This window comes from Odocoileus virginianus, chromosome 27, assembly GCF_023699985.2.
Source record: "Odocoileus virginianus isolate 20LAN1187 ecotype Illinois chromosome 27, Ovbor_1.2, whole genome shotgun sequence".
NCBI lineage: Eukaryota > Metazoa > Chordata > Mammalia > Artiodactyla > Cervidae > Odocoileus > Odocoileus virginianus.
The window spans coordinates 33,553,798-33,566,532 of NC_069700.1; the positions used below are offsets into that span (position 1 = coordinate 33,553,798).

Here is a 12,735-nt window from a genome sequence, read left to right on the forward strand (position 1 = left end):
CTAATCTTCTTTTACACGTAGCTGTCCAGTTTTCCCAGCACCACTTATTAAAGAGGCTGTCTCTTGGGGGAGAATGGATACACGTGTAAGTATGGCTGAGTCCCGTTGCTGTTCACCTGAAACTATAAAATAACAAGTCTTTAAAAAGAAGCTGTCTTTTCTCCATTGTATGTTCTTGCTTCCTTTGTCATAGATTAGGTAACCATAGGTACTTGGGTTTACCTCTGGGCTTTCTATCCTGTTACATGTATCTGTGTTTCTGTCTTTATGCCAGTACCACCCTCTCTTGACTACTGTGGCTTTGGAGTACAGTCTGAAGTCAGGGAGTCTGATTCCTCCACCTCCATTTTTCTTTCTCAAAATTGCTTTGACTAGTTGTAGTCTTTTATGTTTCCATACGAATTGATAGGGATTGCATTGAATCTGTAGATTGCTTCCGTTGTCTAGTCATTTTCACAATACTGATTCTTCCAATCCAAGAATAGGGTATGTCTCTCTATTTGTGTTGTCTTTGATTTCTTGCATCAGTACCCTATAGTTTTCTGAACACAAGTCTTTTGTCTCCTTAGGTAGATTTATTCCTAGGTATTTTATTCTTTTGTTGCACTGATAAGTAGGATTGTTTTCTTAATTTCTTTTTCCGATCTTTCCTTGTTAGTGTATAGGAATACAACAGATTTCTGTGTATTAATTTTGTATCCTACAAAATTTACCAAATTCATTGATAAACTCTAGTAGTTTTCTGGTGGCCTCTTTAGGATTTTATATGTATAGTATTATGTCATCTGCAAAACAGTGACAGGTTTATTTCTTTTCCAATATGGATTCCTTTTATTTCTTTTTCTTCTCTGATTGCCATGACTAGGACTTCCAAAACTATGTTGAGTTATTACTTAGTGATAGTGATGAGAGTGGACATCCTTTTCTTGTTCCTAATCTTAGAGGAAATGCTTTCAGTTTTTCACCACAGCGAACAGTTATTTCCTGTGGGTTGTCATATATGGTTTTAATTATACTGAAGTAGGTTCCCTCTATATCCACTTTCTGGACAGTTTTTATCACAAATCAGTGTTGAATTTTGTCAAAAGCTTTTTATGAATCTATTGAGTTGATCATATGGTTTTTATTCTTCAATATGTTAATATGGTGTATCATATTGATTGATTTGCAGATATTGAAGAATCCTTGAATCCCTGGGATAAATCCCACTTGATCATGGTGTATGGTCATTCAATATTTTGTGGGATTCTGTTTGCTAGTATTTTGTTGAGGATTTTTGCACCTGTGTTCATGAGTGATTTGTTGTTGTTGTTCAGTCGCTCAGTCATGTCCGACTCTTTGCGACCCCATGGACCACAGCACACCAGGCTTCCTTGTCCTTCACCATCTCCCAGAGCTTGCTCAAACTCATGTCCATTGAATCAGTGATACCATCCAGCCATCTTGTCCTCTGTCATTCCCTTCTCCTCCTGCCTTCAATCTTTCCCAGCATCAGGGTCTTTTCAAATGATTCAACTCTTCCTTTGAATCAGTTGGCCAAAGTATTGGAACTTCAGCTTGAGCATCAGTCCTTCCAATGACTATTCACGGTTGATTTCCTTTAGGACTGACTGGTTTGATCTCCTTGCAGTCCTAGGGACTCTCAAGAGTCTTCTCCAACACCACAGTTCAAAATCATCAATTCTTTGGTGCTCAGTCTTCTGTATGGTCCAACTCTCACATCCATACATGACTACTGGAAATACCATGGCTTTGACTAGACGGACCTTTGTTGGCAAAGTAATGTCTCTGCTTTTTAATATGTTCTCTGGGTTTGTCATTGTTTTTCTTCCAAGGAGCAAGTGTCTTTTAATTTCATGGCTGCAGTCACCATCTGCAGTGATTTTGGAGCCCAAGAAAATAGAGTCTGTCACTGTTTCCATTGTTTCCCCATCTATTTGCCATGAAGTGATGGGACCAGATGCCATGATCTTAGTTTTCTGAATGTTGAGCTTTAAGCCAACTTTTTCACTCTCCTGTTTCACTTTCTTCAAGAGGCTCTTTAGTTCTTTGCTTTCTGACATAAGGGTGGTGTCATCTGTATATCTGAGGTTATTGATATTTCTCCTGGCAATCTTGATTCCAGCTTGTGCTTCCTCCAGCCCAGCATTTCTCATGGTGTACTCTGCATGTAAGTTAAATAAGCAGGGTGACAATACACAGCCTTGACATACTCCTTTCCCAATTTTGAACCAGTCTGTTGTTCCATGTCTGGTTCTAACTGTTGCTTCTTGACCTGCATACAGGTTTCTCAGGAGGCAGGTAAGGTTGTCTGGTATTCACATTTCTTGAAGACTTTTCCACAGTTTGTTGTGATCCACACAATCAAAGGCTTTAGCATAGTCAATGAAGCAGAAACAGATGTTTTTCTGAAATTCTCTTGCTTTTTCCATGACCATCAGTAATATTGCCCTGTAATTTTCTTTTTCTGTGTGATATCTTTGTTTGGTTTTTATAGCAGCATGATGATGGCCTCATAGAATGAGCTTGGCAGTGTTCCTCCCTCTGCAATCTTTTGGAAGGATAAGTGTTAACTCTTCTCTAAATGCTGGATAGAATTATGGTCCTGAACTTTTGTTTGTTGAAAGATTTTTTTCTTGGCTGCACCGGGTCTTCATTGCTTTTGCATGGGCTTTCTCTAGTTGCAGTGACAGGGACTGCTTTTTGTTGCAGTGTGCGGGGTTTTTCACTGTGGTGACTTCTCTTGTTGCAGAGCACGGGCTCTAGGCCCACAGCCTTCAGCAGTTGCAGCACCTGGGCTCACTAGTTGGGGCACACGGCAGCAGTCATTGCGGTGCACGGGCTTCGTTGCTCCACGGCATGTGGCATCTTGCCGGAACAGGGATCAAACCCATGTCCCCTGCATTGCCAGGTGGATTTTTATCCATTGCACCACCAGGGAAGTTCTGCTTGAGGATTTTTAATCAGTTTCAATTTCATCACTCGTGATTGGTCTGTTCATATTTTCTGTTTCTTCCTGGTTCAGTCTTTGAAGTTTGTTCTTTTTTAAGAATTTGTCCATTTCTTCTAGATTGTCCATTTTATTGGCATATAGTTACTTGTCTTTTATGATCCTTTGTATTTCTGTGGTGTCAGTTGTAACTTCTCCTTTTTCATTTCTAATTTTATTGATTTGAGCCATTTCCCTTTTTTTTCTTGATGAGTCTGGCTAAAGGTTTTAACTCTTTAAGAACTAACTTTTAGTTTCATTGATGTTTTCTATTGTTTTCTTCATCTCTATTTCATGTATTTCTGCTCTACTCTTTATGACTTCTTCCTTTCTATGAAGTTTGGGTTTTGTTTGTTCTTCTTTCTCTAGTTGCTTTAGGTGTCAGATTACATTGTTTATTGAGATTTTTCTTGTTTTAGTGAGGAAGGATTGTAATGTTATTAACTTCCCTCCTAGAACTGCTTTTGTTGCATCCTTTAGGTTTTGAATCATTGTGTTTCCATTGTCATTTGTTTCTAGGTATTTTTATTTCCTCTTTGACTTCTTCAGTGATTAAGTGGTTATTTAGTAGCATATTGTTTAGCCTCCATGTATTCCTGTTCTTCACAGTTTTTTTCCCTGTGATTGATTTCTAATCTCATAGTGTTGTGAGGAGAAGATGCTTGATACGATTACAGTTTTCTTAGATTAACAAGGCTTGATTTGTGACCCAAAATGTGGTCTATCCTGGAGAATGTTCTATGTGCACTTGAGAAGAAAATGTATACTGCTGCTTTCAGATGGAATGTCCTGTAAATATCAATTAAATCTATCTGGTCTAATGTGTCATTTAAGGGTTGTATTTCCTTATTAATTTTCTGTCTAGATGATCTGTCCATCCACTTGGTGTAAGTGGGTTTTTTTTTTTTTTTGGTAGGTGTTTTATACTCCAAACTCATGGCTCAGGTCATTTAAAATAAAACAAAAAGCAAGTAACCTAGGAAGGGACATGTTCATAGAATTGTAAAAATAATATTTTTAAAACATATGCTGATTCATAACAAAGCTGATATATACATTTAATTTTAAACACTAGCTTATATTTTTTAAACATGCATATTTTTTGAAGGATTTTTATCTGTTACATCTTTATCATACTATTTGAAAAAATAGGGGTTTTGTCCCCTCTTGTGATAGTAATACAGGCTCATTCTATCCATTTTGGGGGGGCGCTCTGCTACACAGCTTGTGGGATCTTAGTTCTCCAACCAGGGGTCAAACGTGGGCCCCTAGGAGTGGAAGTATAGAGTCCCAACCACTGGACGGACTATCAAGGAATCCTAGCAATTTTTATTTTTTTAATAAAGAAGAAAAAAATGGAGGAAAAGAAATTCCTATAGCTGCACTACCCAAAGTCAACTACAGTTGATATTTCTGTACTTTCAGTTATTCACACCTTCTTGCAAACAAATACATGACAGACCTGTGCGCAGGTGAATTTCTGTGTCCTTCTATGTCGAGGTTTCATTTCTGTTTTAGTATAGCAGCAACCACACTCTTATTCAGCTGCCGTTCACTGTCACTCTGCTACAGTAAAGAAACTGCGGGAGATGAGATGTTAAGCGAATCCGTGTCACTAAGTAGCAGAGCTGGATTCAGGGAGGAGGTGTTCCTGGTGGAGGTGTGCGCTTATGTGTATGTACTAGGCTTTTTGGACACCTTTTGCTTTTTTAGATCAGGTTGGTTGTGTTAGTCACTCAGTCATGTCCAACTCTTTTGCGCCCCCATGGACTGTAGCCCACCAGGCTTCTCTGTCCATGGGATTTCTCATGCAAGAACACTGGAGTGGGTTGCCATTCCCTTCTCCAGGGGATCTTCCCGACCCAGGCATCAAACCCAGGTCTCCCGCATTGCAGGCAGATTCTTTACTGCCTGAGCCACCAGAGGATCCCAAAATAAGCACTGTGAGCCAGCCAGGAGTCAAACCTGGAATCTTCTGATCCATCTGTAGTCGGACGCATTATCCATTGCGCCACTGGATAAATATGGCTCTTTTTTCTTTTTGAGAATTTTTTTTTAAATGTTGTCTAAATGATAACATTTCTTGTTTGTTTTAAGAAATCTAGGGGATTTCCCTGGCAGTCTGCTGATTAGGACTCCTCGCTTTCACTATGGATGATGCGGGTTCAATCCCTGGTCCGGGGAACTAAGATCCCACAAGCCATGTGACATGGCTGAAAAAAGAAAAATTTTCTTTTTAAAATTTATCTTGTGCAGTTATATTTAGCATTTTCACAATAGTAAAGCCATTTTCATAAATAAAGCTCAGGTTTTTAAAGTAAGCATTTCTTACAAGGATCGCTGACTCTTTGGGCATCCATGAAAATTATTTTCCCTTTAAGAAGAGTTCTGTGACAGAGATATTTAGAGTTCACCATGTACTCCCCTATGTTTTCCATCTGTCCTTGTAGTTAGGCAGGACCATGTGCCTTTGGGGACAAAGCTTACAAGAGTAGGCACAAGTCCCCAGTGTTCTTTCTTCCCCTGCTGTAGTAATCGTAGGGGCTATACATTGAGATGATAGAGTCTCCAGGTGGAATTAGCCTGGATCTCCAAGGCACTGTTTGCAAAGAAGCTACCCTGAAGAGACACTGACCCACAAGGGAGTTCTCATGGGCTAAAAAATAACTGTCACGTGTTAGGGAACTAAGATCCCGTGGTCTGTATATTGCCACAGTATAACCTGGTCTGTGCTAACTAACCCAGATCCACACTCTCCATGATTGAAAGAGCGTGGGAATTGCTTTGGAAACTGACACCAAGCTCTGTCTCGTAACTGTTGTCTACTTCTCGTAGGTGTACATTGTTTCTTCCCTGGAATAGTTAAAAAGCTATCAGTTAATAAAGGCCAAAGGTGAATGACTGCTTCTACAAAAGACCTTCCAAAACCCTGTACACAAATAGTGGAGCCCTAGAACCCAGGGACAGTGTGATGTGGAGTTTGGGGAGTGGAGTCAGGGGCAGCCTCTCCTTCTCATGGAACCCAGGCCAGCTCCTGTGTCTTAGGAAGCTGAGGCTTTGGAGTGACCAGCAGATGGCATCTGTGACACAGGCATCAGTGCACAATCTCTGTCTCTGTTTCTATGTCCCTCTTTCTCTCCAGCTTTATTCAGGTATAAAATTGTAAGATATTTGATGTGTACATCGTGATGCTTTGATATACATACAATGTACATACAATGTATGTATGTATAATATACATACATATAATACAATATAATATACATACATACATACACACATACATACGTCATATATTGAGCCTGTTTTTTTTTTTTCCTGGTGAGAATATTCTCTCCTAGCAAATTTTAAGTATATATTATGATGTTATCAATAATAGTCACCATGTTTTATGTCAGATCGTTAGCTCTTATTCATCCTATATTTGAAAGTTTGCACTGTTTCTTCAACTTTCTTAATGCCCAAACCCTCCAGTCCCTGGCAACCATTTTTCTACTCTTTGTTGCTGAGTCCAACTGTTTTCTTTTTCTTTTTTTTTTAGATTGCACACATAAGTGATTGCATGAAGTATTTGTCTCTCTCTATCATAGTGCCCTTAAGGTCTATCCACATTTTCCCAAATCAACCCTCTTTTAAGAGACATCAGCAGCAGGGATCATAGTGATGTCCCTTTAAGCAACCTCAAAGGCTTTAATATTAACATTAACCAGGGTTATTAGGAAAGGAGAGAAGCAAGTGGATAGAGGATGCTGTGGGTTGACTGTGGCTCACAGATTGGTTTGTGAGCCACAGTTAAGATGTTTCTTTGGGGAATGCTATAAACAATTCGGATGCACCATGAAGTGAAGTGGGGGAACAAACTGAGCTCCAGCCATAAATGTTGGTGGAGACTTTGAATTATTGCAATTAAGGCATCAAACTTTGTTGTGGCCTGATTTATACTTGAAGGTTATTGAAGCCTGCAATACATTACTAAGCTTCCCTGATGGCTCAGTGGTAAAGGATTTGCCTGCCAATGCAGGACATGTGGGTTCAATCCCTGGGTGAGGAAGATCTCCTGGAGAAGGGAATGGCAGCCTTCTCCAGTATTCTTGCCTGGGAAATCCCATGGACAGAGGAGCCTGGTGGGCTACAGACTGTGGTGTCACAAAAGAGTCGGACACAACTTAGCCACTAAACAACATTACTTATACACATGTCAAGTCAAGTGATAGGGAACATTTTCTGCTACATAGCAGGGATTTAAAATTGGAAAAAGACAAGACCTCCATGTTTCCCCTGGAAATGAGGAAAGTATGGGACAGAGGATGAGAGCTGCTGTGGTGTAGGTGGTGAAAAGCTCACAGCACCCCCTCAGAAACTATTCAGATGTGCTGGAGGAAACTGTACATACCCAGCAATCTGTCTTTCAGATGGTAGTCTCAAATATTAAGGGAAAATTTCAAGGCAATATTTGAGATCCAGGTTAAAAAAAAAACAACAAAAAACCTGACAACTCAAGAGTTCCACAGATATGAGAAATTGTAAATACTGTATGTTCATAATTAATATATATGTGTATATTTAAGCTGTATAGCTAACACCAAAAACAGCATCACTGGTAGTTGTCTTTGGGTGATTTATTTCTGGTTCTAAGCTTTTTATATTTTCTCTCTTTTCCTTTATGAGCAAGAGTAACCTTTACACTGGGAATAAAAGAGTTTCCTGGCCACTTGCCACACTTCTTGCTCCTGAGCTCTCTAAAGATCACAGGGCTTCTCTGTTGGTTCAGATCTTCCTTCCGTTCTCATCTATAGGCCTCCCAGGGGTCATCATCTGATCAGAGCATCACAGTTAAACCAACTGCTGTCCTGCTCAGTATCTGGCTGAACTCTTAGAGTAGACGCTGGGGAAAGATTTATGTGTTAGTAGGAAGAACATGGTAAAGCAACTATATAACTATTATTTTAAAACTGGGGCATCGACTTCTTTTGTCTCTGCTTTCATTTGCTCTGGTGTGAGATCTTTACAAGGTGTAACAGCTTCTAGGTTGTCTGTTTTTACTCTAGTTGAAATGGAAGGGAGACTTGGCATTTCAGAAGGAAATGAACAGAAAGGAAAAAGCAAGCAAGTAATTGCTTTGCTAAAGCAATTTTTTTGTATGTGCTATCAAATACCTTATCGACAGTTATTAATGATTATCAATACATGTCAACAATCCCCCAGAGGGCTTATTTATATTAAGACAGTGTACCTAGATTTTAGAACTTTTAAAATTGAAGCCTTGGTACAGCTATTACCTGAAACCATGTTTATACTTGGTCCAGATGTTTCAAGTTGGTGAGGAAAGAGAAGCCCAGGCCATCCATTTGTTCCCGTTATTAATAATATGTCAAACATGCAGTTGCTTTTCATTCTGGTTATGTTGCTAAAAAGAGCTCAGGGAACCAAAAGTCAGGAAGGACTTCTGCACTTGTCGCTCCACTGAACTGGCCCTGCCTCTTTCTCCAGCCTTCATGCACAGGCACTGCCATATATTGCCCTGTTCTGCCAGAGACTGTGGGCAACTCAGCTTTACATAATATTTAGGTGATCACATGCCTTTTCTTTTTAAACTCCTACAGATTCTTGGCTTCGCTGCATTTTCAAACAAGGTAAACATGGCCACAGAAAACAGCCTGATGATCATTGAGATGATACCTTATAGGTTGGTAATTCCACTTTTCAAGACTACTTTCTCCTTCCTGTGTCCTCCTCTTAGCCTCTGACCACATAGCCTGATTTTATATCGTTGACCAAAATCAATAGCATGCCAGTTATTTCTCCAGCAGAGATAGGTTTCCTTGAGATCAGCAGAGAATTGCAGTTTGGGGTGTGGGAGCATGGCAAGCCACATGCAAGTCCTCCGACAGCAGGGGAAGAAGTGTTTATAGAGGGAAGGATAAAACTGGGGAGGGAGGGTTTGCCGTGGTAAACAGTCTAGGGCTTCTCATTAGCTGAGTCCTTTGCGGGCAGGGAGTGTTTCTTCTTCCTGCTGGGCTCTGCAACGGTCACAGGGTGTGAGTGCTCCCCCTGCTGTCTCCAAGTCTACTTAATTAGTTTCTATGGGGAAAAAAAAAATATATATATATATATATATATATATATATATATATATATGGCTAACAGGCTATCGGCCTGTCTCTGGTCACAGGCAAATTAGGGTCATGGACTCCAGTTCATTTTAGAACAGAGGTCCTAAGGGACAATGGCTGAGACAAGCCTGTGTTTCTTCTCTGGTCAGCCTTTGACTCTCTCCCCATAGTTGTGCCAATCACCTAAGCTAAGTAAACTCAAAAACCAGGGAGACTCCTGTATTTTTCTCACAGCACATTATGAACCTTCTCAACTTCCAAACCTATCTGATTAACCCTCAGGGATGGGACAAGACATACCTCTGTTTTCCAAGCCTCTCTCCTGGGGTTCAGTCTGGTTCAGCATCCTTTCTGTCTTCACCTGCTTAGACTGATTCAGTGTCCTGGCGCTACATCACTTTATCACTGTCAGTGGAAAGCCTTCTCCAAGTAGTCTGGCATTACAGAGTTCTTAAGGACCTGCAATTAATTTACATTATGGTTCCTAGCAGTGACTGTGGGGCCTCACTCTTGCTTCTGTTAGGGAATTAATTCTTTAACCTTGACCAGATGAATCATTTCAGCTAAGAAAGGCAACATAACACAGTTTCTTGGCTCATGAGAAGGTTTTTGAGGAGCATTGTTCACTTCCTCATGCTCTTCACCAGAGAATATAGCAACGAGTCAGTGATACTGGTTAACTTTCAGCATACAAAACAGAGGCTACTTTGATGCAGCCAGATAATCTCATATACTACCACTTCTCAGTGAAATCTGGTGATGATTAAATACATTTAAAATATTGTTCAATTTTTTAAAACTGTGAGCAGACAAGCTAGGTACCAGGAAATGCTATGGTAAATAAGTCTCTGCCCTCTGGGAACAAATGACAAGGGCAACAATGAGATTGATGCTTTACATAATTATTTTATTTCATTTGTTCCTGGTAGTATTACTACAAGATATTCTTTTTTTGGCTGAGGAAACTAAGAGTTACCAAGTTTAAATAACTCATCTACGCTCACATAGCTAGTCAGCATCAGAGCTACTTTCTGAACCCATTTCTATTTAATTCCAAAATCTAGTATAATAACCCCTCTATTATACTTACTCAACATTGCTGCTGGTATTAATGACTTCAAAACCACACAGTTAACCTCTGCTTATATTTTATCATAAGTTTCAAATGTACGGATAGAGAAAAAGCATTTCAGAAATGTAATTTTAGGTATCACTTTTAACCTCTCTTTATTGCTTATCTATCCAAGGTTGCTAGAGATTAGGAAAATTGAATAATTTATGTTAGCATCCATGTCCCTCTTTAACTAAATTGCTAACAAAGAACTGAATGTACAGAGACCACCAGAAAGGAAAAAGCAGTAGGTTTGTACTATTAATGTTATCATAATAAATATTTAAGGTTTACTGACACAGGCTTGGGCATGAAATTAAACTTCATGAATTTCATTAAATTCATGAAAATTAAAATCTCTTGTGTATCAAGAGACACTATCCACAGAGAAAAAAGACAACTCACCAAATAGGAGAAAATGTTTGCAAATTATGTATGATAAGGAATTAATATCCAAAATACATAGAGAACTCCTAAAACACAATGGAAAACAAACAACCTGACTCAAAAAGTGGGGAAAGAATTTGAATACACATTTTTCCAAGGATAATACACAAATGGCCAATGAGCACAAAAGATGCTCGACATCACTGATCATTTGGGGAATGCAAATCAAAACTACAGTGAGATACCACCTCATATTCATTAGGTTGGCTACTATTTTAAAAAAGACAGAAAATAACAAGTATTTGATGAGGATGTGGAGAAAATGGAACCCGTGTGCACCGTTAGTGGTAATATAAAATGTATAGCCACTGTGGAAAGTAGTATTCTGATTCCTCAAAAAATTAAAAATAGAATTGCCATATGACCAAGCAGTTCTACTTCTGGAAATATCCTTCCCCCAAATTATACTCCCCCCAAAAACAGTATCTTGAAGAGATATTTTTGCACCTATATTCATAACAGCGCTACTCACAATAGTTGAAATGTGGAAGAAACAATAAGTGTCCATCAATGGATGAATGAATAAACAGAATGTGTTATATCCATACAATAGAATATTATTGAGCCTTGAAAAGGAAGGAAATTCTGTCATTAACTACAACATTGATGAACCTCAAGGGCGTTATTCTAAGTGAAGCAAGCCAATCACAAAATGACAATTACTATTTGATCCCACTTATCTGAGGTACTTAGTAGTCAAAATCATAAAGACAGAAAGTCATATGTTTTTTGTCAGGGCTGGAGGGAGGGGGGAAATGGAGAGTTATTGATATACTTGTTAGTATATATTATTAGTATATACTTATTAGTATAGAGTTTCAGTTTTGCAAGATGAAAGAGTTATGGAGTAGATGGTGGTAATGGTTGCATATTATGAATGTATTTAAAAACCACTGAACTGTACATTTTAAAGTGGGTAAAATGGTAAATTTCATGTTATGTGGATTTTACCCAGTTTTTAAAAAACTGGATAAAAAAAGATGTGGATAAGAACCAGAACAATTTTTATAAAGGACAGTGACTAAAATTATAATTGGAATGATTTGAGTCCAACTAGAAGGGAATACATTGAGGTTTTAGCTCTAAACCATCTTAGATACGATATCTGCCTATTGCTTACCCACTGGTATGATCTCAAATAGTGTAAATAAGCCATTTTTCATCAAGTTTTGTAGTTTTGCCTGCTCTATTTGTTGCCACTGGCTCTTAGCAGAAACCTCAAACTACTAGATAAGCACATCATGTTCTCTTAATGGCTTTTGTAACTTGGCTTGATTTACTGGCAGTTTTGGCAAGCTGCTGCCTCAGTTTCTTTTCTTAACTCTTAATTTTTTGAAGAAAGGTCAGGCCTGGGACTTCCCTGGTGGTCCACCAGTTAAGAATCTGCCTGCCAGCCTGGATGGGAGGGCAGTTTGGGGGAGAAGTGCGTGAGCACTCAGTCATGTCCAACTCTGCGACCCCATGGACTGTAGCCCACCAGGCTCCTCTGTCCGGGGGATTTCCCAGGCAAGAATACTGGAGTGGGTTGTCATTTCCTATTCCAGGGGATCTTCCCAACCCAGGGATCGAATCCTCATCTCCTGCCTTGGCAGGCGGATTTGTTACCACTGAGCCACCTGGGAATCCTTGAGGGAGAAGGGAATCCTTGTATGGCTGAGTCCCGTCGCTGTCCAGCTGAAACTATAGCAACATTCTTAACTGGCTATTTGCTGTCGTTTAGTTGCTCAGTCCAGTCCGACTCTTTGCTATACCATGGGCTGTAGCCCGCCAGGCTCCTCTGTCCATGGGATTTCCCAGACAAGAATACTGGAGTGGGCTGCCATTTCCTACTCCAGGGGATCTTCCCAACCCAGAAATCCAACCCAAGTCTCTTGCTTGGCAGGCAGATTCTTTACCACTGAGCCACCAGGGAAGCCCTTAATTGGCTACACCTCAATATAAAATAAAAAGTTAAAAAAAAATCCACCTGCCAGTGCAAGGGATACCGTTTCGATCCCTGGTCCAGGAAGATCCCACGTGTGGCAGGCCAACTATGCCCATGGGCCACAACTACCAAACCAGTGCCCTAGAGCCAG

At 39.7% G+C, this 12,735-nt stretch overlaps 1 protein-coding gene across 2 annotated transcripts in view; it reads left to right on the top strand.

Annotated features, from left to right (window-relative positions):
• Window positions 1–12,735, top strand: part of SLC26A8 (solute carrier family 26 member 8) — an 84,109-nt gene that overhangs the window by 44,761 nt on the left and 26,613 nt on the right. For both annotated transcript variants that reach the window (XM_070456541.1, XM_070456542.1), the window contains one exon: window positions 8,593–8,675. In XM_070456541.1, the coding sequence (XP_070312642.1) occupies window positions 8,593–8,675 (83 nt within the window). The remainder of the gene's footprint in view (window positions 1–8,592; window positions 8,676–12,735) is intronic.